General features: G+C 37.0%; 1 protein-coding gene across 1 annotated transcript in view; it reads right to left on the minus strand.

The window, feature by feature from the left end:
* Positions 1 to 372: 372 nt before the first annotated feature.
* DPY19L2 (dpy-19 like 2) overlaps positions 373 to 24,658 on the minus strand; it is a 94,320-nt gene continuing 70,034 nt past the window's right edge. Inside the window, exons 17-22 of the mRNA XM_045495291.1 lie at positions 19,164 to 19,188; positions 11,162 to 11,281; positions 10,060 to 10,234; positions 7,303 to 7,402; positions 5,834 to 5,959; positions 373 to 832 (exon numbers count right to left, since the gene is read on the minus strand). Coding sequence (XP_045351247.1) covers positions 682 to 832; positions 5,834 to 5,959; positions 7,303 to 7,402; positions 10,060 to 10,234; positions 11,162 to 11,281; positions 19,164 to 19,188 — 697 coding nt within the window. The 3' untranslated portion in view covers positions 373 to 681. The remainder of the gene's footprint in view (positions 833 to 5,833; positions 5,960 to 7,302; positions 7,403 to 10,059; positions 10,235 to 11,161; positions 11,282 to 19,163; positions 19,189 to 24,658) is intronic.

The following is a 24,658-nucleotide window of genomic DNA, read 5'->3' on the forward strand; positions in this document are numbered from 1 at the left end:
CCTGTTGAACTTAGGTTGGGAACTAATCAATAGAAAATACCTATCTGGTTGGGTAAATAAATTTCAAGAGATACAAAACATTATAAAATAGGTTGTTTTTAAAAATATTTAAACTGAAATGATAAAAAAATATTAAAAGCTATTAAAGATCTTTCCTGAGGGTTAGTAAAAGCAAAAACAACCTTAACAGACACGTGGTTACACACAAATTTCCTCATGGAGGTAAAGAAGTTGTGATCAGAATCAGGATTTTATGGAAGTGTCTTTCAGAAACTGCATTAGTCTATTCTAAGTGGTTTAAAGAGTTTGAGCTGGTACATGCTGGTACCAGAGAAAATCTGAAATATTTCACCTAGTTGGATGCAAAAGGACTTACATCTCCCCTTGATTTATTAAATCTCATTGTTCTTTTACATGTATTTTTCTTTAAAACTTTAAGATGGACATTTGTTTCTGCAGAATGAGATGATTTCGTCATTTAAATAACAAGCTTAATAAGGCTGACATTCAATGGAAAACAATGAAACAATTTACCTTTTAGTAATCAGAATAAAATATTTTTATCATCTTCTTTTTAAGGATCCCTTATTAAAGCTTGTGATTTTCTTTTAATGTAAATAAGCCAAAGTGATGGTTTTCTATACACCTCTTTGCATCACAGTGTGATAGGTAGTCTCGTTGTCAGTTAACCTTTAATACTCTGTACATACTATTTTGAAATACTGTGGTGAAGTAGGGCCTTGGGTCCGTGAGCAAGACGCTACATAAGGGAGGATTAGCTGTATTGGAAGGGTCTTCCACATCCCAAATTTCCAGCATACTGCACCCAGGCCTAAAAAAAAAAAAAAAAGGCACATATATACCTATATTAAAAATGCATTCAGATACAGGGGAAATAGGTAAATTATAAAGTAGCTCCAAGTTTGTTAGAGACTAATTTATTTAATAAAGGTTTTAAAGCATCATTTCAAAAAAATATCAGTTCAACACTTAGAGATAAAAATGAAATTATGCTGCATTTTCCTGTTCCACTTAAGCAAATAATCAGTATATTATTAAGCCTACCAATAAAGGTCCAATATACATTCAGAAATACATATTTAAAAATTTATTTTCAAAATGAAATATAGATATATTTTCTGAGTGGTGTCACCATCCAAGCCTAAGGGCCATGAGTAGTAGGAGACAAATTAAAGGAGAGCTATTCTGATTCCTGATGAATTTCATATTTTTGAGCTTAATCTAACTTAGATTACCATGAAAACATATAGTCCAAGGTGAGGAAAGAAAGCTCTTTTGCCAGATTTGTTTTCTTCAACCCTTTCCTATTTTGGGTGGCTCTGTGATTCAACTGCCTGGGATAATATTTCCCACTAGAGAATAACCCCACATGAGAGTCAGTAAAGGGAAGAAGTCAGACGAAATTGACTTTAAAAAAAAAAAAAATTTGTTAAGTTTATTTATTTTGAAAGAGAGAAAAACAGAGCACATGAGTGGGGGAGGGAGGGAGGGAGGGAGGGAGGGAGAGAGAGAGAATCCCAAGCAGGTCCTGTGCTGTCAGCACAGAGCCTGATGTGGGGCTTGAACTCATGAACCGTGATACTATAATCTGAGCCAAAGTCAAGAGCTGGATGCTTAACAGACTGAGCCACCCAGGCACCCCAAATTTACTTTTATTTTTCAATAGCTATATTGTATACAACTTATATACAATAAAATGTACCCATTTTATGAGTAAAGTTTGATAAATATGGGCAAATATGTATAGGTGTGTAAGCACAACCATAATCGTAATACAGAAAATCCCCAGCACTGAAACAAGTTCCCTTGAGCCCTTCTGCAGTCAGTGCTCTCGCCCAAACTTAGCCCAGGCAAACACTGATCATCTTTCTGCAATATAGTTTTGCCTTTTCTAGAATATTCTAGATATTTATATTCACTACAGCTTTCATGTTTTACTCACGTGATAACAATTCCATCCCTTTTCTTTCAATCTATACATGTATTTGTACTTAAAATGCATGTCTTAACGGGCAGCACGTAGTTGGATTTTGCTTTTGTATTCAGTCTACTACTAATCTCTGCCTTTTGATTTGAGTGTTCAGTCACATTCTTATTTGTGATTACTAAACGTTGTTTGATTTAGGTTTGAAGGTCACAAATTCAGAGAAGTTCTTCAAGAGCAAATTTTTCTCAAGTTTCTCCCTGCTTTTGTGTCACTTTCTAGAGACTTCAAATAGTTGTTTTTAATACCATTAAACCTAACTTTGCATGCATCCTGTTAACCGAAGCATCTGCATATTGGAACTATGTCCTTGCTTTGAGTAGTGCCATGGTAACTCTTAGAGGACACAGTTCCAATACACATCAGTTAACATGACGCTGAGCTCCATGGAACCATGCAAAGCAAGAACGCAGCTTTGACATGCTCAAGTTTCACCTAATATAGTACCATGCAAAGTGAAGAATACCTGTGTTTTCACCCAATTCTTATAACTGTAATATCTGTGAGCATTAACTCAACCTTTTCCTGCCAATATTAACTGAACTGCTTCCAAAACTGGTTTCTTATGGGTCTTATGTTCAATTTCTTAGGGCCTTAGACAGACTAATAACTCCTAAATCCAGTTTGCCCAAACTAGAAAATCCAATTCACACTTTTCATTATTTTCCTTAAATGTCACACAGCCTTAGGGCTTTCAGGTAAGGAGTATGTGATACTTAATAGAACAGAGTTGTGAAGAAAAGCAAAAGCAGCCAATTTTGTAAAAAGATTGCCTCGAGAGAAAATGTGCTATTCCTTCTTTACAACTTATTCCTTCCGTTCTCAGAAGGCTATTAGTGATAGCTGTAAAAATGTTTTTCTAAGTACCAGAATTTTAGAAGAGTTCTTCTTTGCATAAATATTTACTTGTATATTTAGAGTAAGTTGTTTACATAATTACATAAGTAAAAACACACAGATCTCAGTGTACAGCTCCATGAGCTTTGACAAATGCATCCACCCGTATAAAAAACATATCAATCAAGATAATGAACACTGTCATTCTTCTAGGAAAAAGAAAAAAAGTTCTTGAATCCCTTTACAGAGTATTCCCACCACCTCCACCCGCTGCTCCACCATAACCACCTGCTATTCTGGTTTTTTATTCCCATGAGTTTTGCATATTTTCAACTTGATAAAATGGAATCTCATAGTAGGTGCTCTTCTGTGTTTGGCTTCTTTCACTCAGTATGTTTTTGAGATTCATCCTTTTTACATTTCAGTAGTTGGTTCCTTTTCATTGCTGAGTAGCATTCCAGTGTATGAACATACTACAGCTTGTTTATTCATTTTTCTCTTGATATTTGGGTTGTTTCCAGTTTGAGATATTATGAATAAAGCTCCTATAACATCCTCTATGGATATTTTCATGTCCCTTGTTTAAATTCCAAGGAGTAGAATTGCTGAGTAATAGGCCAGAGATATGCTTAAATTTTTATAAGAAGCCTCCAAATACTTCTTCAAAGTGGTTGTATCATTTTTACTCCCATTGGCAATGTGGGAGATTTCTAGCATCCTTGCCAATATTTGGTACTTTCGTTAAGATTTTATCTGTTCTACAGTATATGTTACGGTATCCCCACTGTGGTTTTAATTTGCATGTCCCTGAACACTGACAATATTGAGCATCTTTTCATGTATTTACTATTCACATATTTTCTTTTGTGAATTATGTCTGTCCAAGTCTTTTGTCCATTTTCAATTGTACCATAAATGTATTATTTTATAAAATTTCTTCATACACAAAATATGTGTCTCCTTCATCAGATACATGCTCTGCAAATATTGTCTCCCAGTCTATGGCTTGGCTTTTCATTTTCCTAACAATATCTTTTGAGGAAAAGATTTCAATTTTGATGTGAATGATTTATTCATTTTTTTATAATGGTTAGTGATCTGTGTTCCAAGAAATCTTTTAATTTTAACTTTTACATTTAGTTCTGCAATCCATGTCAAGTTAATTTTTGTGTATGGGGTAGTATGGGTCATGGTTCACTTTTTCTTTGATACAAATATCCAGTTAGATCAGCAACATTGTTGAAAACACCTGTTTTTGCATTCAAGAAAAAAAAATACGGTTTTAAAATTTTCTCTGCATTTTTTCTTTGATCCGTAAGTTATCCATAAGTTTACTGCCTTATTTCCAAATATGTATGGATTGACTAGATATCTATATTTAGATTTCTAATTATTAATTTCTAACTTAATTCTGTAGGACTTCAAATCTTTTAAACATATTGAAGCCATTTTTATGGCCCAGCATGTGTTTTCTCTTGATGAAAATTCCATGTGCCCTTTAAAAGAATGTGTATTCTGCAGAATATGTCTTCCTGTACTGTTCTGTAAGAGTCAATTAGGTCAGGCTATTTGACACTTTTTGTTGTTTCTAGCTTTCAACCCTTACACTCTTTTTATCTAATTTTCTCAGTAGAGAAAGTTAACATTTCCAGCTATGATTAAAAATTTGCTTATTTTTTCTTTTAATTATGCATATTTCTATTTTGTGCACTTTGAAGCTCTGTTTAGATGCATACATTTTAATTTTTTTTAACATTTATTTATTTTTGAGACAGAGAGAGAGAGAGAGCATGAACAGGGGAGGGTCAGAGAAAGAGGGAGACACAGAATCTGAAACAGGCTCCAGGCTCTGAGCTGTCAGCACAGAGCCCGATGCGGGGCTCGAACCCACGGACCGCGAGATCATGACCTGAGCCGAAGTCGGACACTCAACCGACTGAGCCACCCAGGTGCCCCTAGATGCATACATTTTAGAACTGTTACATATTTTTGATGATGAATTAATTCTTTTGACATTATAAAATGTCCATCTTTATCTGTGGTAATATGCCTTGTCCTGAAGTCTACTTTGTCTTATTAAATTTTAAATTAATGGATGTACACATACATCATGTTTCTGCTTCTTTTACAAGATGCCATTTCTTCCTAGATATATTTATTACATATTAAAATTAGATATAAAAAGTAGCTACTAAACTTGTGAACCTAGCTCTTCAAAAATGTTCTATAGTTGAATTCCTAATTACCTACAGGAGAAATGAAAATTCTTAATGTTAGGCCTAATACAACAAAGAACCTCTTAAGTCAAGGAATCTAAAAAAGGCCTCAAGATAACCTATTAGAATTTTGTGATTTCTAGAAACTATACTTAAGAATGTTTTTTTACTCTTTTCTCTTGAGTTATCTGAAACTTTTTTCATAAGTCTTATAAATTTAATGTTATCCACTTGTAATAACAGAATGCTAATGTCTCTATTGCTGTAAATTCAAATCTTTATTTCACACATCTAATAAAAATTATCATTAAGAATTTCAAACACTATGAAAGAAAGCTACATTATGATGCTAAATTTAAATGAAAAAATCTGGAAGCTAAAACACACTATAGTTTTTAAATGATATTTACTTTTCTACATGAAATGATTTTAAATGCAATAGTGTTTTTTTTAAGTTTATTTATTTTGAGAGAAAGAGAGAGAGAGAGAGAGCAAGCGAGCAGGAGAGGAGCAGAGAGAGCGGGAAAGAGAGAATCGGAAGCAGGCTCCACACTGTCATGGGGCTTGATCCCAAGAACCATGACATCATGACCTGAGTAGAAGTCAACTGTTACATGCTTAACTGACTAAGCCCCCCAGGCACCCCTCCCACAATAGTATTTCAGTGGAATTTGTTTAGAATAAAAAGTCTTAAAGAATCACAACTACTATAATAAAGTAAAACAGTTGTGGCTTAAAGATACTCCATATTGTATAGCACAGGGCTCATACTCACTTAGTTCTCACAACACACCATGCCTCTTCCAAGACGTAATAATTCACATGTAACGCCAACAATTTATCTCTCACTTCTTTTGCAGATTTTCGACTATATGTGGAATAAACTATTTTTGTCCGGGCCCTTTACATTCAAAACACAAGTTAAATGTTTTAAAATAAATTAGAATAGACTAGAGAAATTTTGCTAGCAAGTCAAAATCTTAATACTCACTGTATAGAGCATTCATATATATGACCTCAAGCAGCATGAATGTTTTGGGGATAGCATAGATTATTTTTGGATAGCAGTTTCCACATTCCTACTTAATTGTGCATGTGCTAAACCTTACAGTGGTTGGAATTTTGTATATACTGCTTGTTAGTGTTTACTGGAACGGGCAGATATAAACTGGTTTAGAGTCTAGAGCTGGGTAGCAGGATAATAGTCCAGGATAAAAAATTTGCTTTGTATAATGCATAAAATAATTAATCTGCTCATGGAACACATTCAGATAGAGGCTGAACGAGTGGAAACGTTTCAACAGATAATTTCATCTGTAGAAGCTCTGAAAAGCATCTGAATTGAAGTTGAAATGTAGCCAATCCAACACTGAGATAGAGGGCATCTAGTCTAACAGTCAGGTAGAGAAAATATCTTAATGGAAGTGTGAGAAACTGGATTATTTACCAAAATTTGGTACGAAAGATGATTTGGCCTTAAAAAGGTGTTTTTATGAAATCCTGAGCAATTATCATTTATGCATTGGGAATTTCTTAAAATTTCAAGCATATGGGATGTCCAATGTCCACAACCAGACATAAAACTTTAAATAATCTAAAATGTTACCTCTAACAATAGGCCAAAGATGCATTAACAGGAAAAGATTACCCTGACAATTACTAAAATGATTAAAATAATTTTTAAAGGCAGTTATTTAAGGAAAACAAAACTTTCACACCTCAGTAAAAACCTGAGTTCTCATAACTGGCTAACAAAAAAACACCCTAAATTTTCATAAGTGCATATAGTATATAGCAAATTTCATGTATTTTTTTTGTTTGTTTTTAAAAAAAAGCTAGGTATAGATCACCAATAAGAGGGAGAATGGTTTCTTAAATCAGGCAGAGGGGCTTGTGGAGTCCAGAGCAAGGGCTAGCCAACTACGCCCATGGGCCAGATCCATCCCAACTGCTATGACTAGTACTTAGCAGTTCTACTTCAACAGAGACACACATGCAGGCTAGTCATGTGACATCTTCACTCTGAGAAAAATTAACCTTTCTCCTTTTTAAGAGGTTTATTAAACATCCTTTAGAGTCAACAGGCACATAATTATACTTTCTGGATGGTTATTACACATTTTTAAACTACCATCATGAGTATGAAGATGAGAACATATGCATGTGTTTAAAACCTTCCCTATTTCTAAAAGCCGATATAAGTTGTAAGCGTGTCTAGTTGAAACATTTCAATCAGTTGCCAACCTCAAGTCTGCATCCTCATAATGCGGATGATTCACAATGGGGTGAAGGGTAGACAGCTTGACACTGGCCATTGTAGGCATGGCACCGGCAAAAACGGCATCTGGAAAGCAAGAATATATTCCTTAATGCCATATTTTAAAGAGAACAAAGGTTCTTTTTCATCTATAATATTTGAACTCAAATTAAGAATACAAAATACATTTAAATAATCATCACTGGCACTGTTCTTATTCTTGGCTCAATATTGTCGACTATAATAGGAACCAACTTTGTTATCTCTGCGTGAGGAACTGTGTGAAATATTTGTACTAGGATTAAAAAATCTAGCTCGCACAACTCCGTAAAGTGGGCTAGATGTTATTCTTGTTTTGTAAATGAGGAAACAGACATCACAGGGGAGACTGACCGGCCCAAGACCACACACCTCGGCAGTGTCAGAGCCAACCCTCTTAGCCGCTTCACTACCGCCTCCTGCCATGGTCAAGCTCAAGGTAAAGATGATACTACAAAAATTTCATATCTCGTCCTGATAATCTGAAACGCTAAGAACTGAGAGACTGTTACAAAGGGCAAGTCTCATGCTACATCTTTTAAAATGACCTTCATGGGCTGTGAACTATGGTTTCTCGGAAGACAAAAAGACCAAATGCTGACCTCCTGGCACTGTTGTATAATACATTATTATATAATTTTGAAGGTTATTATCATTTTTAATCAGCATAATAAAGTCACTAATAAGAACAAGACAGGTCATTCAGGTCTACTGTAAATAACTGTTCGCTTGCAAATATAATAAGTATTCTAAATGTTAACGTCAAATGAAAATCTCTACATAGGAATTAAATTTGCAAATATTTAAGTCAACCAATATAGAAATGTGTATTTATTATCACAAGATTCAATAATTAATGATGGAAAGCTCTTAGGCCAGAGCAGTGGTTCTCAACCAGAGATGATTTTGTTTCCGAGGGACACATGTGGTCAACTTCCAGCGACATTTTTGGTTGGCTCGCTGTGCGGGACAGAGGTGCTACTGGCAACTGTTGGGTAGGAGGAAGGGATGCTGCTAAAACTCTGTGATGCACAGGACACTCCCTAACATCAATAGTGTCAAGGTGGAGAAAACCTGGGCTAGAGGGACCCAAAGCCCAGGGCCACAGTTATCAGGAGGACACGAGGCAGGCCTGTTCAGCAAGAGCTGTAATCACTGAAGAGAAACCATCTGTGGCAGAGATGGGGAGAAATGCTCTATACACTCTTCACTCTAGGTGGTGAGATAAATATGAACACGGTGGGGGAAAGAATATGATATTTTCCTATATGTATACTGAAGTCTCCACATATACTCGACTGACCATATTAGAAAAAAGATCCCTTCTGACTTGACAGAGAGTCTCACTGATACATGACTTGGTGATTAGACCATGGGCTGGATTTCAGTTCTCACTTGTCCTCTCAACTGAGCACTTTTATGCAGTGCACAAACTATACAACCCTACATGGGGGACCTGAACGTAAGCACTAGTCTCACCCATACTATAGAGCATCATGCTGATTTTAATACATGTGTGGTAACCATAAAAGAACTCATAATACGAGGATGAAAAAAAGACTTATAAGAAGATCAAAGAAGAGACAGCTAAAACTGAGGTGGGAGTCTGTGAGAGTTATCTTAGAAGAAGTTGCCAAAGGTAGGCCCTCTCTGCCAGGAACCCAAGACGAACATTGGAGCAAAGAAAGACACACTAAAAGATTGAGAAAGTAGGTACCCGGTAAAGCTTGGGAAAAATATTTAACTGGGAAGGGATAAGGGAGAGTAAAGGGAGTGCCTACACTTGGTACTCCTATAGGGAAAATTCACAAGAGGATTAATTTAAAAATTCTGATTAAATTGTCCTGGCAGCTTTCGGCGATTTAGGTACTGTCACCTCTGAAAACCAACTATCTGAGCTGAAGCTTGTAAAACTTACTTAAATGATGCCTAATTAGTAAAATGGCAACTGTCAAATAAATGATAAGAGGAAACTGACCCAAGGAGTCACAGGATGAATTTAAAGAAGCCATAGTGAACAACTAGTGCCAGAAAAAATTACTAAATATCAAAAATAGTTTGGGACAAGATTATAGATTAGTTATAGAAAATACCGTAGAAAACACTTATTCTCTGGAAAGGTTTTTCAACATGAAATAAATAACTTTGCTTGAGGTGGTTCTGGATAAAGATAGGAAGAAAAAAAGGTAAGCTAAAAATGATATTTTAGAGTATTTAAAAGTAGGATTTATACTCAACTCCTTGAAATGATTTAGTGAAGAAAAAAGAATATCTGAGATTTTAACTCTTCTTGTGCGCAACTGGTTTTACAGAGTTGGATCAGACAGGCAGCACTGACTGAAGTGGAGAAGGAGTGCTGTTGACATTCCCATGGTCAGAAGTACCTTTTCCAATGGCCTGTAACTAGGTGTGGAATTTTGTTATTAAAGATTTCTTTTATTTGTCATTGGTAGAGTTAAAATACAATAATGATCTCAGAGTTATAATATATAACTGTGAACAATCATTAATTCCCCATGTTAATTAAAATTCCTGAGTTATCTAGGAGGCATTTAAAGAGGGCACAAAATTGTTTTTTGAAAGGGTTTGATTTGGTGGATGCTGCAATTAGCATGCTCAAAATCTGTGAGTGTATAAATGTCACCATGTGTATTTTTAAATGTGTGTATGTTACTAACTATACATATAACCAGACAGCGACATACCTGGTCTAGTATTGTATTTGATCCATTGTATCAGTTCTTCCTGAGGCAAATTATTAAATTCTCCTATTATGCTCCATTGATTATGGAGGTTTGCACAACCCTGTATTGACATCACTACTAGAATGCCAAAGATAACATTCTCAAAGCGAACTCTGCAAAAAACCCAGCCGAAGAGCTGAAATAAAAGAAACCATTTATTTTTAATTCTTACATGAAGAGTGCTATAGGGCAATAAGAAACTCTCACCTTGCTACTTTAACCAAGGTGGATTACCATTTGATATGATCAATGCACTAATAATATACGAAACTGCCATCACCTATTGTTTACACATACTAAATATTTTGGAATTACAGGGCCACTAAAAATGGAACTTTCTTTCCTCTCAAAAGAATTAAGGCAGAAATACACCTTATTCTTCTAGTACTGATTTACCACCAAGGATTAAGATCAGTAAATCACAAAATAATGGAACATCCTCGAACTAAATCCTGTAACATCTGCCTTTCACGGGGCGGGGGGGGGGGGGGGGGGCAGTCATCTATGGAAATCCCACTAGCAGAAACACATATTCCTCCTGGAAAAATAAGCATTATGATATTCTAAGACAAGACTCTTATCATCAAAGCTAAGTAAGATGTTTCTAGAAGTGCACTGGTCCCCAAATTCTAGCTACTTTGTATATAATGGTAACAGAACTCCCAAACTGACAACTTTCCCTAGGGGTCCTTGGAGCCAAACAGGACAATACTAGAGAAATTCACCTGTATCTACTCTAGTATTAGAACATTTGAGGACAGTTTTGATGCGTCAAGAAACTCTTGCACAGACCTGAACTCTAAAAAACTATGTCTGTGGATAGAATACTAACAGAGGGGAAAGTGTGCCTCCTCAGTTGTCATAAAAGTATCGGTTAAAATCTAAGAATAATTTTCAAAGCTACTCAAAGTTGCTTTTGTTATTCAGAGTTAATCATGAAATAACATTTTAAATAATTTAAACCATGTTTTCTTATGTTTTGGATTACTCAGCAAAGCCATGGCAACTACCCTGCTGTTACTATAGTTACTACAGTACAGTTACACAAGAATGAATGCCTTACCCGTCGAGAGCACACCAAGGAAGCTACAACACACATGTGAGGTGTTAGAAACAACTTCAGCCTCATAATTAAAATGGCAAGGACAGTGAACGCTAACAGTTGCAATGTGTGAAAAATCAGCTGTAAAAACAAAACAAAAAAAATGACAATTTCACTTTATATATTTTTAAATAAATATAAAAAAATATTAAAACTATTATCATTTGCTAGGATAAGGATCTTTTAACTGAGTTATAAGTCTGTTAATATTTATTAATTCATTCAACAAGATTTATCAAATGCCTATTATATGCCAGGTACTGTTCTGGGGGCTCTGGATACAGCAGTGAACCAAACAACAGTGAGGCACTGCTGCCCTTGGGAGGCTTACATTTTAGACCATTTATTAAGGAGAAACAAACATGGTCATAGCAACTAAATGGATCCATTACAGAGTCTATTAGAAAGTGGTAAGTTCAGTGGAGAAGAGACTGGACCAAGGAAAGGAGACTGGGAGGACACGGCGTGGAGCGAGGCCCCAGGTGGGAGCAGTTGAGACTGCAAGTGGAATCATCAGGGTGGGCCTCATGGGAGAGGTGGTATTTGAACAAGACCCACAAAAGGTGAAGGAGTGAGCCACAGACACATACAAACATGCAGTGCTTCACAAACTTGTGTGTCATTCAGTCACATAGCAAAACAATTTTGTTAAAGTAGTGGAATTACATATATCAATATTTGTACTGATTAGGACTCCCCATTTTTATTAAGATGGGGTTCTACTGAGCAGAGGTTTTAGACAAAACTTTTCTAACAGACATATTCATAAAATATCACCTGATTCTTCACTAGAAAAATAATGCAACCGAAAGTGGAAACTGAATATTCATGTTCTCTCTAATTTTCAAATTAAATATTAAAGATAGCCTCATCTATAAAATTGAAAAATATTAAATCAATGCTGAGTGTTAGAGAAGATGCCACGAAACATACACTGAAATAATTAATTGGTACATTTCTGTAATTTGGCAATATTTATCAAGACACTACTAAGGAGCCAACCCCCCTGAGTTAAATTTCCATTCTAACCTAAGGGAATAATCAAGACAAAAAATGCTTCTACAAAGACGATCATTGAAGTGAATTTTTAGCAGCAAAAATAGAAACAATCTATGTGACCAATATAGAGAAGTAAATCACCACATTTACCACATGTATAGAGCCATTAAAGATTACATGTTAGAAAATTATATAATGGCATGGAGAAGTTTCAGTGTGTATAAAATTATGTACGTACAAAATATTAATTTTGTGAAAAACATTCATGTGTATGTATGTGTATATATATGTATACACACATATATGTATATATCACACACATACATATATGTGTGGGTGTGTGTATATATATATATATATATATATATATATATATATATATATATACATATATATACACACACATATATATACACACACACACACACACACACGCATGGGGCGGGTAGGGAGGAAGGCTATAAAAATATATACCTAAAAAGTGAACAGAGGTTATTCCTGAATGGGGATTTTCCTGAACTTTCTAAAATTTTTAAGATGTTATTTTTATATTTAGAAATATATAATTTATATACAAAACAGAATGCAAAACTGTGCCCAAAGCTGTATTTTTTTCCTTTTTCAGTAAAGATGTTTAAAAATGGAATTTGCTAATTTTTTCATAATTCTTCAACCCAAAGCTGGAACGTGGAAGACTTATTTCAAAATCAACCCTTCAGGAGCACTTCGGTGGCTCAGTAGGTTGAGGGTCCGACTTTGGCTCCAGTAGTGATTTCAAGCCCCACATAGGGCTCACTGTTGTCAGGGTGGAGCGTGCTTCAAATTCTCTGTCCCACTCTCTTTCTGCCCCTCCCCTACTCGCACTGTCTCTCAAAACTCAACATTAAAAAAAAAAAAAATCAATCCTTCATTTTTTTTTGTTAAATTATTTATTTTTAAATTTTTTAAAAATTATTTTTGACAGGAAGTGCCAGTGAGGAGGGGCAGAGAGGGGTGGAGGGAAAGAGGATCTGAAGCGACTCAGTACTGATAGTACAGCACCCAATACAGGGCTTGAACTCACAAACCATGAGGTCATGATCCACGCTCAAGTCCGCTGCTCAACCAACTGAGCCACCCAGGTGCCCCCTTCATTTTTCTTTAGTCAAACTCCTCTTTGGACAAAATCATGGACATGATGTGGAGAGAACAAAAGACATCAACCTATTTCATACCCGAATAGGACCATTAAATCACAGATTGGTAGATTACAGGGGCCATCTTCTTTAATCATCTATCCAAAATAGAGATCTCTTCTATAAATCTAAGAACTGGGTATTCACTAATTCCTGAAAAGGAATATGCCAAAGGGAGTGCCTGTTATAATTATGGATAGCTGAAAATGTTAGAAAATCTTTTCTAAAACTAAACCGTGTCTCCAGTAATTTCCACATCTCTGCAACTACACAAAATTAGTCTAAACCCATTCACACATGACAGTTCTCTATTATCCAAATACTGTAATCATGACTTTGCACTAACCCCACCTTTACCCTTAGAAAGCTTTCTATTTTTAAGCTAAATATTCAGAAACTTGGATTACTGTTCCGTATTGTCACAATTCTGGTTACCTTGCTCTGGACATGGTACAGACTACCCATGTTTTTGTTAAAATATGGCATCTAGAAATAGACTACCATAGATATGGTCTAATTAATGCAAATACACATGACTTCTCCCAATATGCCTTCCTTTGGTTATTCTGAGCCACAGATGAGACTATCATGGTGTCTGCTAAATCCCATCACTTCTACTTTATTTTTCCATCATTTCTTCTTAGGACCAACTTCTCATGTGACCAAAATTAAATCCAAAGTAATAATTCTTCTTGATTTTCCTCTATCATCTAAAGGCTGAAAAGACTTTGTTTTCATGGGGAGACCTGAAAGATCCCTACCATTTCCTTATCTTCCCTGCATACTGCTTTTTGTGGGTGCATGACATAGAACAGCCATCCCAAATGGCACCACTTATGTTTGTTTTTTATTGTCATCCACACGCTCCAACCACTCTTCTACTCACAGGCTACTGACTTTCTATGGAGCTCCCTTGCCAGTTATTTGACCTTCTAAACTATCAAACAGCTTTCTTTTTAATTACCAAATGGAAGACAGAAGGTTACAGTCAAAAAGTACAATTCAGGAGGCACCTAGGTGTCTCAGTTGGTTAAGTATCTGACTTTGGCTCAGGTCATGATCTTATGGTTCATGGGTTTGAGCCCTGTATCAGGTTTTGTGCTAACAGCTCAGGGCCTGGAGCCTGCTTCAGATTCTCTGTCTCTCTCTCTCTCTCTCTCTGTGCCCTTCCCTGACTCATGCTCTGTCTCTCAAAAACGATAAATGTTAAAAAAAATTAAAAAGTACAGTTCAGGTGTGCCTGGGTGGCTTAGTCAGTTAAGCATCTGACTCTTGATCTTGGCTCAGATCACGATCTCACAGTTTGTGAATTCAAGCTCTTCATCCGGCTCTGTGCTGGGGGCATGGGGCCATCCCTCTCTCCGCCCCTCCCCCAGCTCTTTCTCTCTCTCAAAAGAAATAAACTTAAAAAAAAAAAGTACAGTCCAAAAATCTGTACTATAAGTACAGTGTCATCAATTCGTTAGTACTTCTATCCACATAAAAAACTAGGAAAATCCTCACAACATCTTTTAGAGGCTGGAAACAAGGAAAGAAGAGAAGCCCAGCAAACTGTTCACTACCCATCTTTGGAGTAAGTGAGCCAACTGGGTAAAGTGTGAAGTAGCAGCTACCAAGCACAAAGAAAACAAAGACTAAGTACGAAGGCCAGTCCAAATAGCAGATTGTCCTGGTCAAAACTACCTCCCACAACAATGTAAAAACGTCTTGAGGGGCGCCTGGGTGGCGCAGTCGGTTGAGCGTCCGACTTCAGCCAGGTCACGATCTCGCGGTCCGTGAGTTCGAGCCCCGCGTCGGGCTCTGGGCTGATGGCTCAGAGCCTGGAGCCTGTTTCCGATTCTGTGTCTCCCTCTCTCTCTGCCCCTCCCCCGTTCATGCTCGGTCTCTCTCTGTCCCAAAAATAAATAAACGTTGAAAAAAAAAATTAAAAAAAAAAAAACGTCTTGAGAACATGGTAGGGATGCCCTTCACCGGCACAGGTAACAGAGGGCAGACAAAAGGTCCAAAAGGCACACAAATTTAAAAGTGGGAATTTACACAGCGTTTAACTTATACTAGGCATTATTCTAAGTATCTTACATGGAACTCATTTAATCCCATAGCCACCACATGAGCTAAGTGCTGTTATTACTGCTGTTGTTTTGTTTGTTCCCAAAAAGATGTAAAGTAACTTGGCTAAGATCACAAAATCAGTAAATGGAAGAACAAGGATGTGAGACCAGCCAGATCCTAGGTCTGTGTCTTTAACCACTATATTTCCTCTCCAAACAATACACTATCAACCACATGGTTCTGTCAGTCCATGGACACAGACTTGTACAGACCCCAACATACATCACTCAATCCATTTCTTCAAAAGAAGTAATTCTTCCCCCCAATTCTGTATTACTTCACTTCTTCAATAGGATACCTCTATATTGGTTCAGACAGCTTCAGCTGTATGTCACAAAAAACTCTCTGGCTGGCTGTAGAAAAACTTTACTTACGATAAAAAAACACAAACTCAACTGACTTAAAATATAAAGAATCAAATATAAACTAATGAAATTGGTTAGGGATTGGGAAAAGAGTGAAGGCTGATACAGGACTGGCCATCATGGACAAAAGGAGGTATGAGTGGGTCAAAAGAATATTCAGGATTGAACACCCTCAGTGTTATCCCTCCCTCGCCTATCTTCACAGTAGCTCCTCATTGATACTATAACATTCTGGCAATAAATATTGTTTCTAACTCTTTCCCCTCTTTTTCTTTCCTGCGAATTACTAGGTACTCCACCAATTTCTAAGCCCATAAAATAGAAAAATTGGTTAAAAGAAACCAACTTATGAAATAAATAAAATACAGATAAATATATTAAATTGGGAGGAAAAAATCACCACAGAATCCTTTCATCTAACAAAGTTTGCCAATTATCATGACACTACAGAGGTAACCCAGGGATTTATTTAATGAGGTGAAGGTTGTGGACTGCCCCGGATTCAGAGGGTTGGCACAAAGCAAGGAATATACTCTCTTTAGTTTAAAAAAATTAACAGATTTGCTATCACTGTCTTTTAGCCTGCTTGACTTCTGATTGCCTTTTAAAAAGCTATCCTCTCTTATGTGAGTTGGAGCCCCGCGTCGGGCTCTGTGCTGACTGCTCAGAGCCTGGAGCCTGTTTCAGATTCTGTGTCTCCCTCTTTCTCTGACTCTCCCCCGTTCATGCTCTGTCTCTCTCTGTCTCAAAAATAAATAAACGTTAAAAAAATAAAAAATAATAAAAAAAAAAATAAAAAGCTATCCTCTCTACTGCCAACAGGGGGAAAATATCTACAACTCAGATCTGACTATACTACCTCTCCTAAACAATAAAGTCCAGGAGACAGTCCAGTGTCTGCATACAAAATCACCAGAGTCTGAACCTGGGTCGTTTTCTGCTACTTCTTGCCTTCTCCATGCATCAGCAATACTGATTTGCCTGCAGCTCTGAACATAACTTACTACTTTACGGCTTCCTTATACACGCACATGCTTTGACCTTGGAAAACTCCTCCTCTAAGGTCATTAATAAAATCTTTCCCTAACTACCCCTATCTCCTCCGCACAGATTTAATCACTTCTCCTGCACTACTGGTCTATCTACTTCCTCCGTCATGGCACATATAATGAGGTGTTCATGTTGCTTGTCTTCCTCCACTATACATTAAATTCCATGAAAGCACGGACCTGGTGTACAGGTGCACATAATAAAGATTGAGTGGATTAGTATACAGAGTTAACAGAAAAAATTAAAATGGGTAAAAAAAAAAAGATAAATGGAGAAATGAAAGACAAGAAGAAAGCAAAAGAATGTGAAAAATTAGGGCAGAAAATTAAGGAATACTGTGTTTCTAAAAAGAGGTGGATTTTATTTATTTTTTATTATTTTGCTATTTAAGTTTATTTATCTATTTTGAGAGAGCGAGTAGGGGAGGGGTGGAGAGAGAGGGAGTGAGCAAGAAACCCAAGCGGCAACAGCGTGGAGCCCAATGTGGGGCTCAAACCCATGAGCTGTGAGATCATGCATGACCTGAGCCGAAACCAAGAGTCAGATGCTTAATGGACTGAGCCATCCAGGTGCCCCAAGGTGGGTTTTAAATACAGTATAATAAAATATGAAGTATGAATGTGTGCCACTAAGTAAAGTGGACAATGTGACATGGCTGACTTGCATAAGAGCAGCTCACGTTAGGTGGTAGAATGTGGTGAACGATTAACAGCATGGACTCTGCTGCTACATGGCATGGGTTCATGGCCCTTGGTTCCACAAAGCTAAGGTCATTTCAGCTTTGCGACCCTAAGTTACTCAACTTCTCCATGCCTCAGTTCTCTTTCACCTGTAAGATATACAAAATAATAGTACTTACCTCAATGGGTTGTTGTGAGAATTAAGTTATAAAGAGACATAAATCACTTCCCCAAAATGCCATGCACACAGGAAGCAGTAAGGGCTGACTACTACTTTGAGGGCATTGGAGACGGACTGCTAGTGTTCAAATGCAAGCTTTAGTAACAAATAGCTGTAGACCTGACAAAAGCTATTTAATTTCTTTAGGTCTTCACTCCGTGGCCCAGACCTCTTTGCTTTTCTTCTCAGACAGGCAGCTAGACTTCATTTCCCGAGCTCCCCGGCAGTCAGGCGTGGCCCCATGCCTGAGTTCCAGCTGCAGGCAGGAAGTTCACATTTCCATTTCCAGGCCTAGCCCTTACAAAACCTCCAGGGCACCCTCTTCCCTCTTCTTTCTCCTTTGCTGATTCAATGCAGACAAACGCATCAATCCTCCAGTGCAGGCTCTTCCCTGTTCCTTCTCCTGTGCTGACGTGAGGCAGACAAGTCCATGGGCCCCAGAAGCCACACGCTGAAGATGGCAGAGCTATAAATGGAAGGAATCTGGGTTCCTCAATCACTGCCTGTTGGAGGGCCACCTGCTAACCAGGAACTCCTAGTTTTAACTTTATGTCAGCAAACAATTAAACTTCTACTGAGTTAAGTTACTGAAATGTTAGTGTTTGTCTCCGTAAAAGCTACTATCATCTAATTAACATAATTTTCTTATTTGCAAAGCGGGAATAATATTATGAGAATTAAACAGCACAGTACATGGCACATAGTAACTACTATAAAATATTCATTATCATTATAGGCTGTTTTCATTAGGTTCAAATTCAACTGCCCTCTCTTGTAAATTTGACCTTACTCTTGAGACTCAAAGTGCTAATACTTAGGAAATCTTATTTCTAGCTTTCTCTTCATATGCCACAAAATAATTTAGCACCATATAAAATGTTGTCTTGTTTGCATCAGGTCTGTTGAAAAATTATACACATTTGAGGGCAGAAACATTGCTATTCCACCTTCTGTGTCCGGGAACACTGCTAAGATTGTAGCTGACTGACCATCAAGTCCATGTGTGGCAGCAGGCCACCAGTCACAGGGCCACGGGTATCCACCCGGATAGGCTCTAGCTGACTAGAGCTATAGGCTCAGTGGGCTAGGGATTTAATGCTTTTATTATTGAACGGATAAAAGAATGAATGAATTAATGAAGGTAATTTAATTATGCTCCATGGTCGTCAATGAGCCTTCTGGTTTTCAAATCCTTCCTACTGTTCAAAAGAGCAGACGGAAGCATGGGAAGGATCGCCAAAATGTATTACCAGTGCTGAACCACAGAAGCAGGGCTGACAGTGCAAGGCAGTACCTTTGTGAATTACCCTTGAACTAGAATTTAACATACAAATATAGCAGAGATTAAAATGAAAGCCTTACCTCACCATGTTCAAGGAGCTGTTTTCTGGAATAAAAAACATTCTGTATTTATTGAATGTCCACTATGATTACATAAAAATAAACTGCATTTATTTGTTCTTAGATTTAAAAAATTTGATTCTCTCTAAACTATTCAGTAACATGAATAAAAAAAATAAAAATGTTAGACAATATCACTAAAAATTACAACAACATGAAGGAAGGATTGACAGTTATCCCATTTAAGGTATATAAAAAAGCCATGCTTTGCTTAAGATAAAATAGGTTTTACTGATTGCAGGAGACTGTACCTCTGTGAGAATTTTTAAAAAAGAATTTATATTAAATATTCAACCATGTCCAGCATATATATTGTTTTAGATAAGTACTGCTGGACTTTTGAGTTACTTTCATTTTTGACAACTGTAAGTACCATGAACATCCTTGTACATAAAACCCTGAGCATCCCTGAATACTTCCTCAGGATAAATTTCTAGAATAAACATTATTGGGTAAAGCATATAAATATTTTTATTTCCAAAAAAGCTTATGTCTAAAAGTTTACAAGATTTGTATGGTGTACCTACTGAGCTCTAGGCACTGTGCAGGGAACACAGCATAAACAGTGTAAACATTGCCCTTCTCATCTTAGGCTGCATGTTAGACTCATACAACAGGTACAGAACTATTTCATTGTTCCACTGAGAAGACTGGAGACTTCAGTTTTACATGCAGAGAGGCCTTCTTCTAATATGGATTTTGGGGTTGGAGAGAAAAGTTACACAGTTCAAGTAAGAAAGTACGAAGTAAGGGAAGTTCAAGGGCACACACAGATCCAGAGATTTTTTTTACTTTTTATTTTTTATTTTTAAAGGCTGGTCAGGGGAAGGCCTGGCAGGAAAGCATTACAATCACCAAATTACTCTGCTTCCATTGAGGCCCCTTCCTGACTTGCTCAGTGGAGGGAGGGGCCGGGGGTGTGGCTTCCCACTGGTCCTGAAATCTGGGCACAACAGAATGCTGCAGTGAATTGCCTTGTGCAGAGGAGAGGCCTTGAGAATAGCCGCTGATGTGAATAAATCTAGTAGCTAATCTAAAATGTGAATATACAACCAAATCTGCAAACAGAAAAATTAATAGATAAAAATTAAAGAAATTAAATTGATAAAAAGCAACAACAGATTTTCAAAAAAGAGAGGCTAAGCACAAGATGAAGAGACCCTACAATTCTGTGAGGTAAAGAAAGATGTGAATGTTCAGATTTAAATGTCCAAGTTAACAAACATATAAAGTACACACACAGCCACACGTACATATGCACATGCATATCTTAAAACTCTATAGATTTCCAGAGAGCAAAACTTTATATAAAATTTCTCATGTGTAGGGGCTCAGTTGGTTGAGCGTCCAACTCTTCATTTTGGCTCAGGTCATGATCTCATCGTTCATGGGTTTGAGCCCTGGCTCAGGCTGTGTGCTGACAGCATGGAGTCTGCTTGGGATTCTCTCTCTTCCTTTCTGCCCCTCCCCAGCCTATGCACTCTCTCGCACTCTCTCTCTTAAAATAAACAAACTTAAAAAAATTCTCATCTGTAATGCTCAATGCTAGAAAACGATAAAGCAACATCTACAAAATGCTGAAAAAAATCCCAGGAATACTTATTAAACAAACCATCAACTTAATGTGAGGGCTAAGTAAAGGTATTTTTCAAACAAGAAAGCACTCAGAAACCCTTGGGAGGAAAACACTGTGGCACCACTCCCAGCAGGAGCTGCTGTTGCACCGCTCTGGAGGCAGGGCTGCCGTCCCGCACAAGCCCTCACACAAGCTCTGGGCATATCAGGTAGAGAGACATGGCCACTCTGCGTACACCAGCATTTCAGACCTCTGTGGCTGCTCTGCAAACACCAATGCCTCAGGTGTGAAACCAATGCTGCTGCAGGCTAGCCAGAACCCCAGACCCACTGTTGCTTTATGAGTGCCTGCACTCCAGACCCCAGCCTTGTGGTCATTTGATGCACATCCGTGTCCTGCAAATTGTCACCAACATGAGCCAGCCAGTGTCCCGCACCCCGAAGCCATTGTTTCTCCATGAATGCCCAGGCTGCAGTCCCGGAATTGTGCCTGCTCCACGTACACTCACATCTTAGGAACCAGATTCACCACTACAGGAGGCTAGCCAGAACTGCTGGAGCCCAGAGCCGCCATTGCTCTGCAAGCACACGAGTTCCAATCCCCAGCAACACAGCTGTCCCATGGTCACCCATGTATCAAACACCACTGCCACCACGACCACAAGGGCACCCACAAGACAAACCCAGTGCCAAAGGAGATACCGGTGGTCGAGACACCTTGACCACAACGTGCACCATGGGAGAAAAGATCAAGTAGTCCCCAGAAGTTTCACCACTGCAGATCTCAGCAGATCACCACCATTACAGACACCCACAGCCTTGGTCATTGAAGACGCCTGCAATCTTCACTGACGCTAACCTCAGCTGATAGAGCTGCACAAATACTACAGTGTTGAGCCTTCCCCAAGAAAGGAAACAGCACACCTTACCTGGCTCCTTGCACCCACCTGCAGGTAAAGGTCTTTCCTCACCAAACCAGACCCTAAAATCTGAAAGAGGTGATTGCTCCATCAAATTGAAGAGATCAAGGCAAGGCTACAAGAAATGAAAAATCACGGAAGTATAACACAGTCAAAGGAACACAATAATTTTCCAGTAACTGACCCCACAGAAATGGAGATCTATGAATTGCCAAAGAATTCAAAATAATTGTTTTAAGAAAGATCAGTGAACTACAGAGAGTGCAGACAACTAAATAAAATTAGGAAAACAATACATGAATAAAACAAGAAGTTCAACAGCTAGAAATTATAAAAAGAACCAAATTCTAGAGCCAAAAAATACAATAAATTAAATGAAAAATGCAATATACAGCATCGATACCATACCTGATCAAGCAGAAGCAAAAACATGGGAACTTGAACAGTGATTAATTTGAAATTACCAGTGAGAAGAGAAAAAAAAAAAGAATGAAGATGAGTGAAGAACGTTTATGTGAATTATGGAACACCATCAGAAGAAACAATATTTATATTATGGCAGTCCAAGAAGGAGAAGAGAAAGGACAGGAATCTTATTTAAAGATCAGCTGAGGGGCGCCTGGGTGGCTCAGTCGGTTAAGCGGCCGACTTCGGCTCAGGTCATGATCTCACGGTCCGTGAGTTCAAGCCCCGCGTCGGGCTGTGTGCTGAAAGCTCAGAGCCTGGAGCCTGTTTCAGATTCTGTGTCTCCCTCTCTCTGACCGAGCCCATGCTGGGTTCTCTGCTGCTGGTGCAGAGTCTGCTTAGAATTCTTTCTCCCCCTCCCTCTCTCTCAAAAATAAGAAATCTAAAAAAAATCTGCCAACTAAGAATACTTTACCCAGCAATGCTATCCCTCAGATAAAATGAAATAACTTTCTCAGACAAACAAAAGCTGAGTGAGTTCATCACCACTAGACTTGCCTTAAAAAAATGCTAAAGGAAGTTATTTATGCCACAATGAAAGAATGCTAATTAGTAACCTAAACATATATGAAAATATGAAACTCACTGTAAAGTTAACTACACAAATTAGGAATACTCTAATGTTGTAATAGTGGTATATAATCACTTAACTCTAGCATAAAGGTAAAAAGACAAAAGTATTTAAAAATAAATAGAGCCGTAATAATTTGTTAATGGATACCACACAGAAAGATCTAAATTGTGACATCAAAAGGATAAAAAGGGGAAGTGAAAGAAAAAAGCTGAGATTTTGTATGTGATTGAAGTTAAGTTTTTATTGGCTTAAAAGAGACACTTACAAGATGTATTATGTAATAAGCCTCATGAGAACCATAAAGCAAACAACTACAGTAGATACACAAAAGATTAAGAGAAAGGAAACAAAGCATACCAGTATGGAAAAGGAAGACAGCATGAGAAGAAGAAAGGAACTATGAAACAGAAAGCATCCAGGTGGCAAAACAAGTCCTTATCTATCAACAATTATTTTAAATGTAAATGAATTTAATTTTCCAACCCAAAGACAGAGAGTGGCTAAACAAATTATACATAATTTATTTAGGTGTTTTGATGTTGGATGCATATAGATTTATAGATGTAGATGTATATATGTAAAATGGTTGTAAGAGCATGTGATTCTTGATCTTGGGGTTGTGAGTTCAAGTCCCACATGAGGTGTACAGATAATTTAAATAAAAAATTTTTTAAAAAAGAAACTCATTTTAGCTTTATGGACACACATAAAGTGAAAGTGAAGGGATGAGAAAAGATATTCCACTCAGATGGAAACAAAAAGAGAGCAGGGGTAACTATATATATCATATATATATACATATATATATATGATATATATATGCATACATATCATACATACATATGCATACTATATAAGCATCATATATATATATGCATACACATATATGTGTGTGCATATATATATGCCTGTATATATATATGTGATATACATATATATCTATACATATGTATATATACATATATACATCTATATCCATAAATCTATATGCATCCAACATCAAAACACTTAAATAAATTAAGCAAATATAAATAGATCAGAGAGGAGAATGAGAAAGCAATGCAAAACAGTAGAGGATTTCAATACCAATTTCAACAATGGATGGATCATCCAGACAGAAAATCAATGAGTAAATATTGGACTTGAACTACACTTTAGACCAAATGGACCTAACAAATATATACAGAGCATTTCATCAACAGCAGTAGAATACACATTCTCCTCAGATGCACACAGAACATTCTCTAGGATAGATCCTATGTTAGGTCACAGAACAGGTCAATAAATTTAAGAAGACTAAAATCATAACAAGTATCTTTTCTGACCACAATAGTATGACATTAGAAAATCAATAATAGTAGGAAAGAAAGAAAATTCATAAATACATGGAAATTAAACAACCTAATCCTGAACAATCGACGGATCAAAGAAGAAATCAAAAGAAAATAAAAAATATCTTGAAACAAATGAAATAAAAACACAACATACCAAAACATGGAATGAAGCAAAAGCAGTTCTAAGAGGGGAGCTTATCCTGGTAAATGCCTATATTAAGAAAAAATATTTCAAATAAACAATTATATACCTCAAGGAAGTAGAAGAACAAATGAAGCCCAACATTACCAAAAGGAAAGAAATAACAAAGATCATAATAGAAATAAATGAAATAAGAGACAAGAAACGATAGAAAACATCAATAAAACTAAGAGCTAGTTTTTTTGAAAAGATAAACAAAATTAATAAGCCTTTAGTAAGACTAAGAAAAAAACAGAAGATTTAAATAAATAAAATCACAAATGAAAGTGGGGACATTAAAATTGATACCACAAAAATACAAAGGATCATAAGAGACTACTATGAACAATTATACACCAACAAATTGGACATCTCAAAGAAACATATTCCTAGAAACATACAACCTA

This window comes from Leopardus geoffroyi, chromosome A2, assembly GCF_018350155.1.
Source record: "Leopardus geoffroyi isolate Oge1 chromosome A2, O.geoffroyi_Oge1_pat1.0, whole genome shotgun sequence".
In the NCBI taxonomy this organism is placed as follows: Eukaryota; Metazoa; Chordata; class Mammalia; order Carnivora; family Felidae; genus Leopardus; species Leopardus geoffroyi.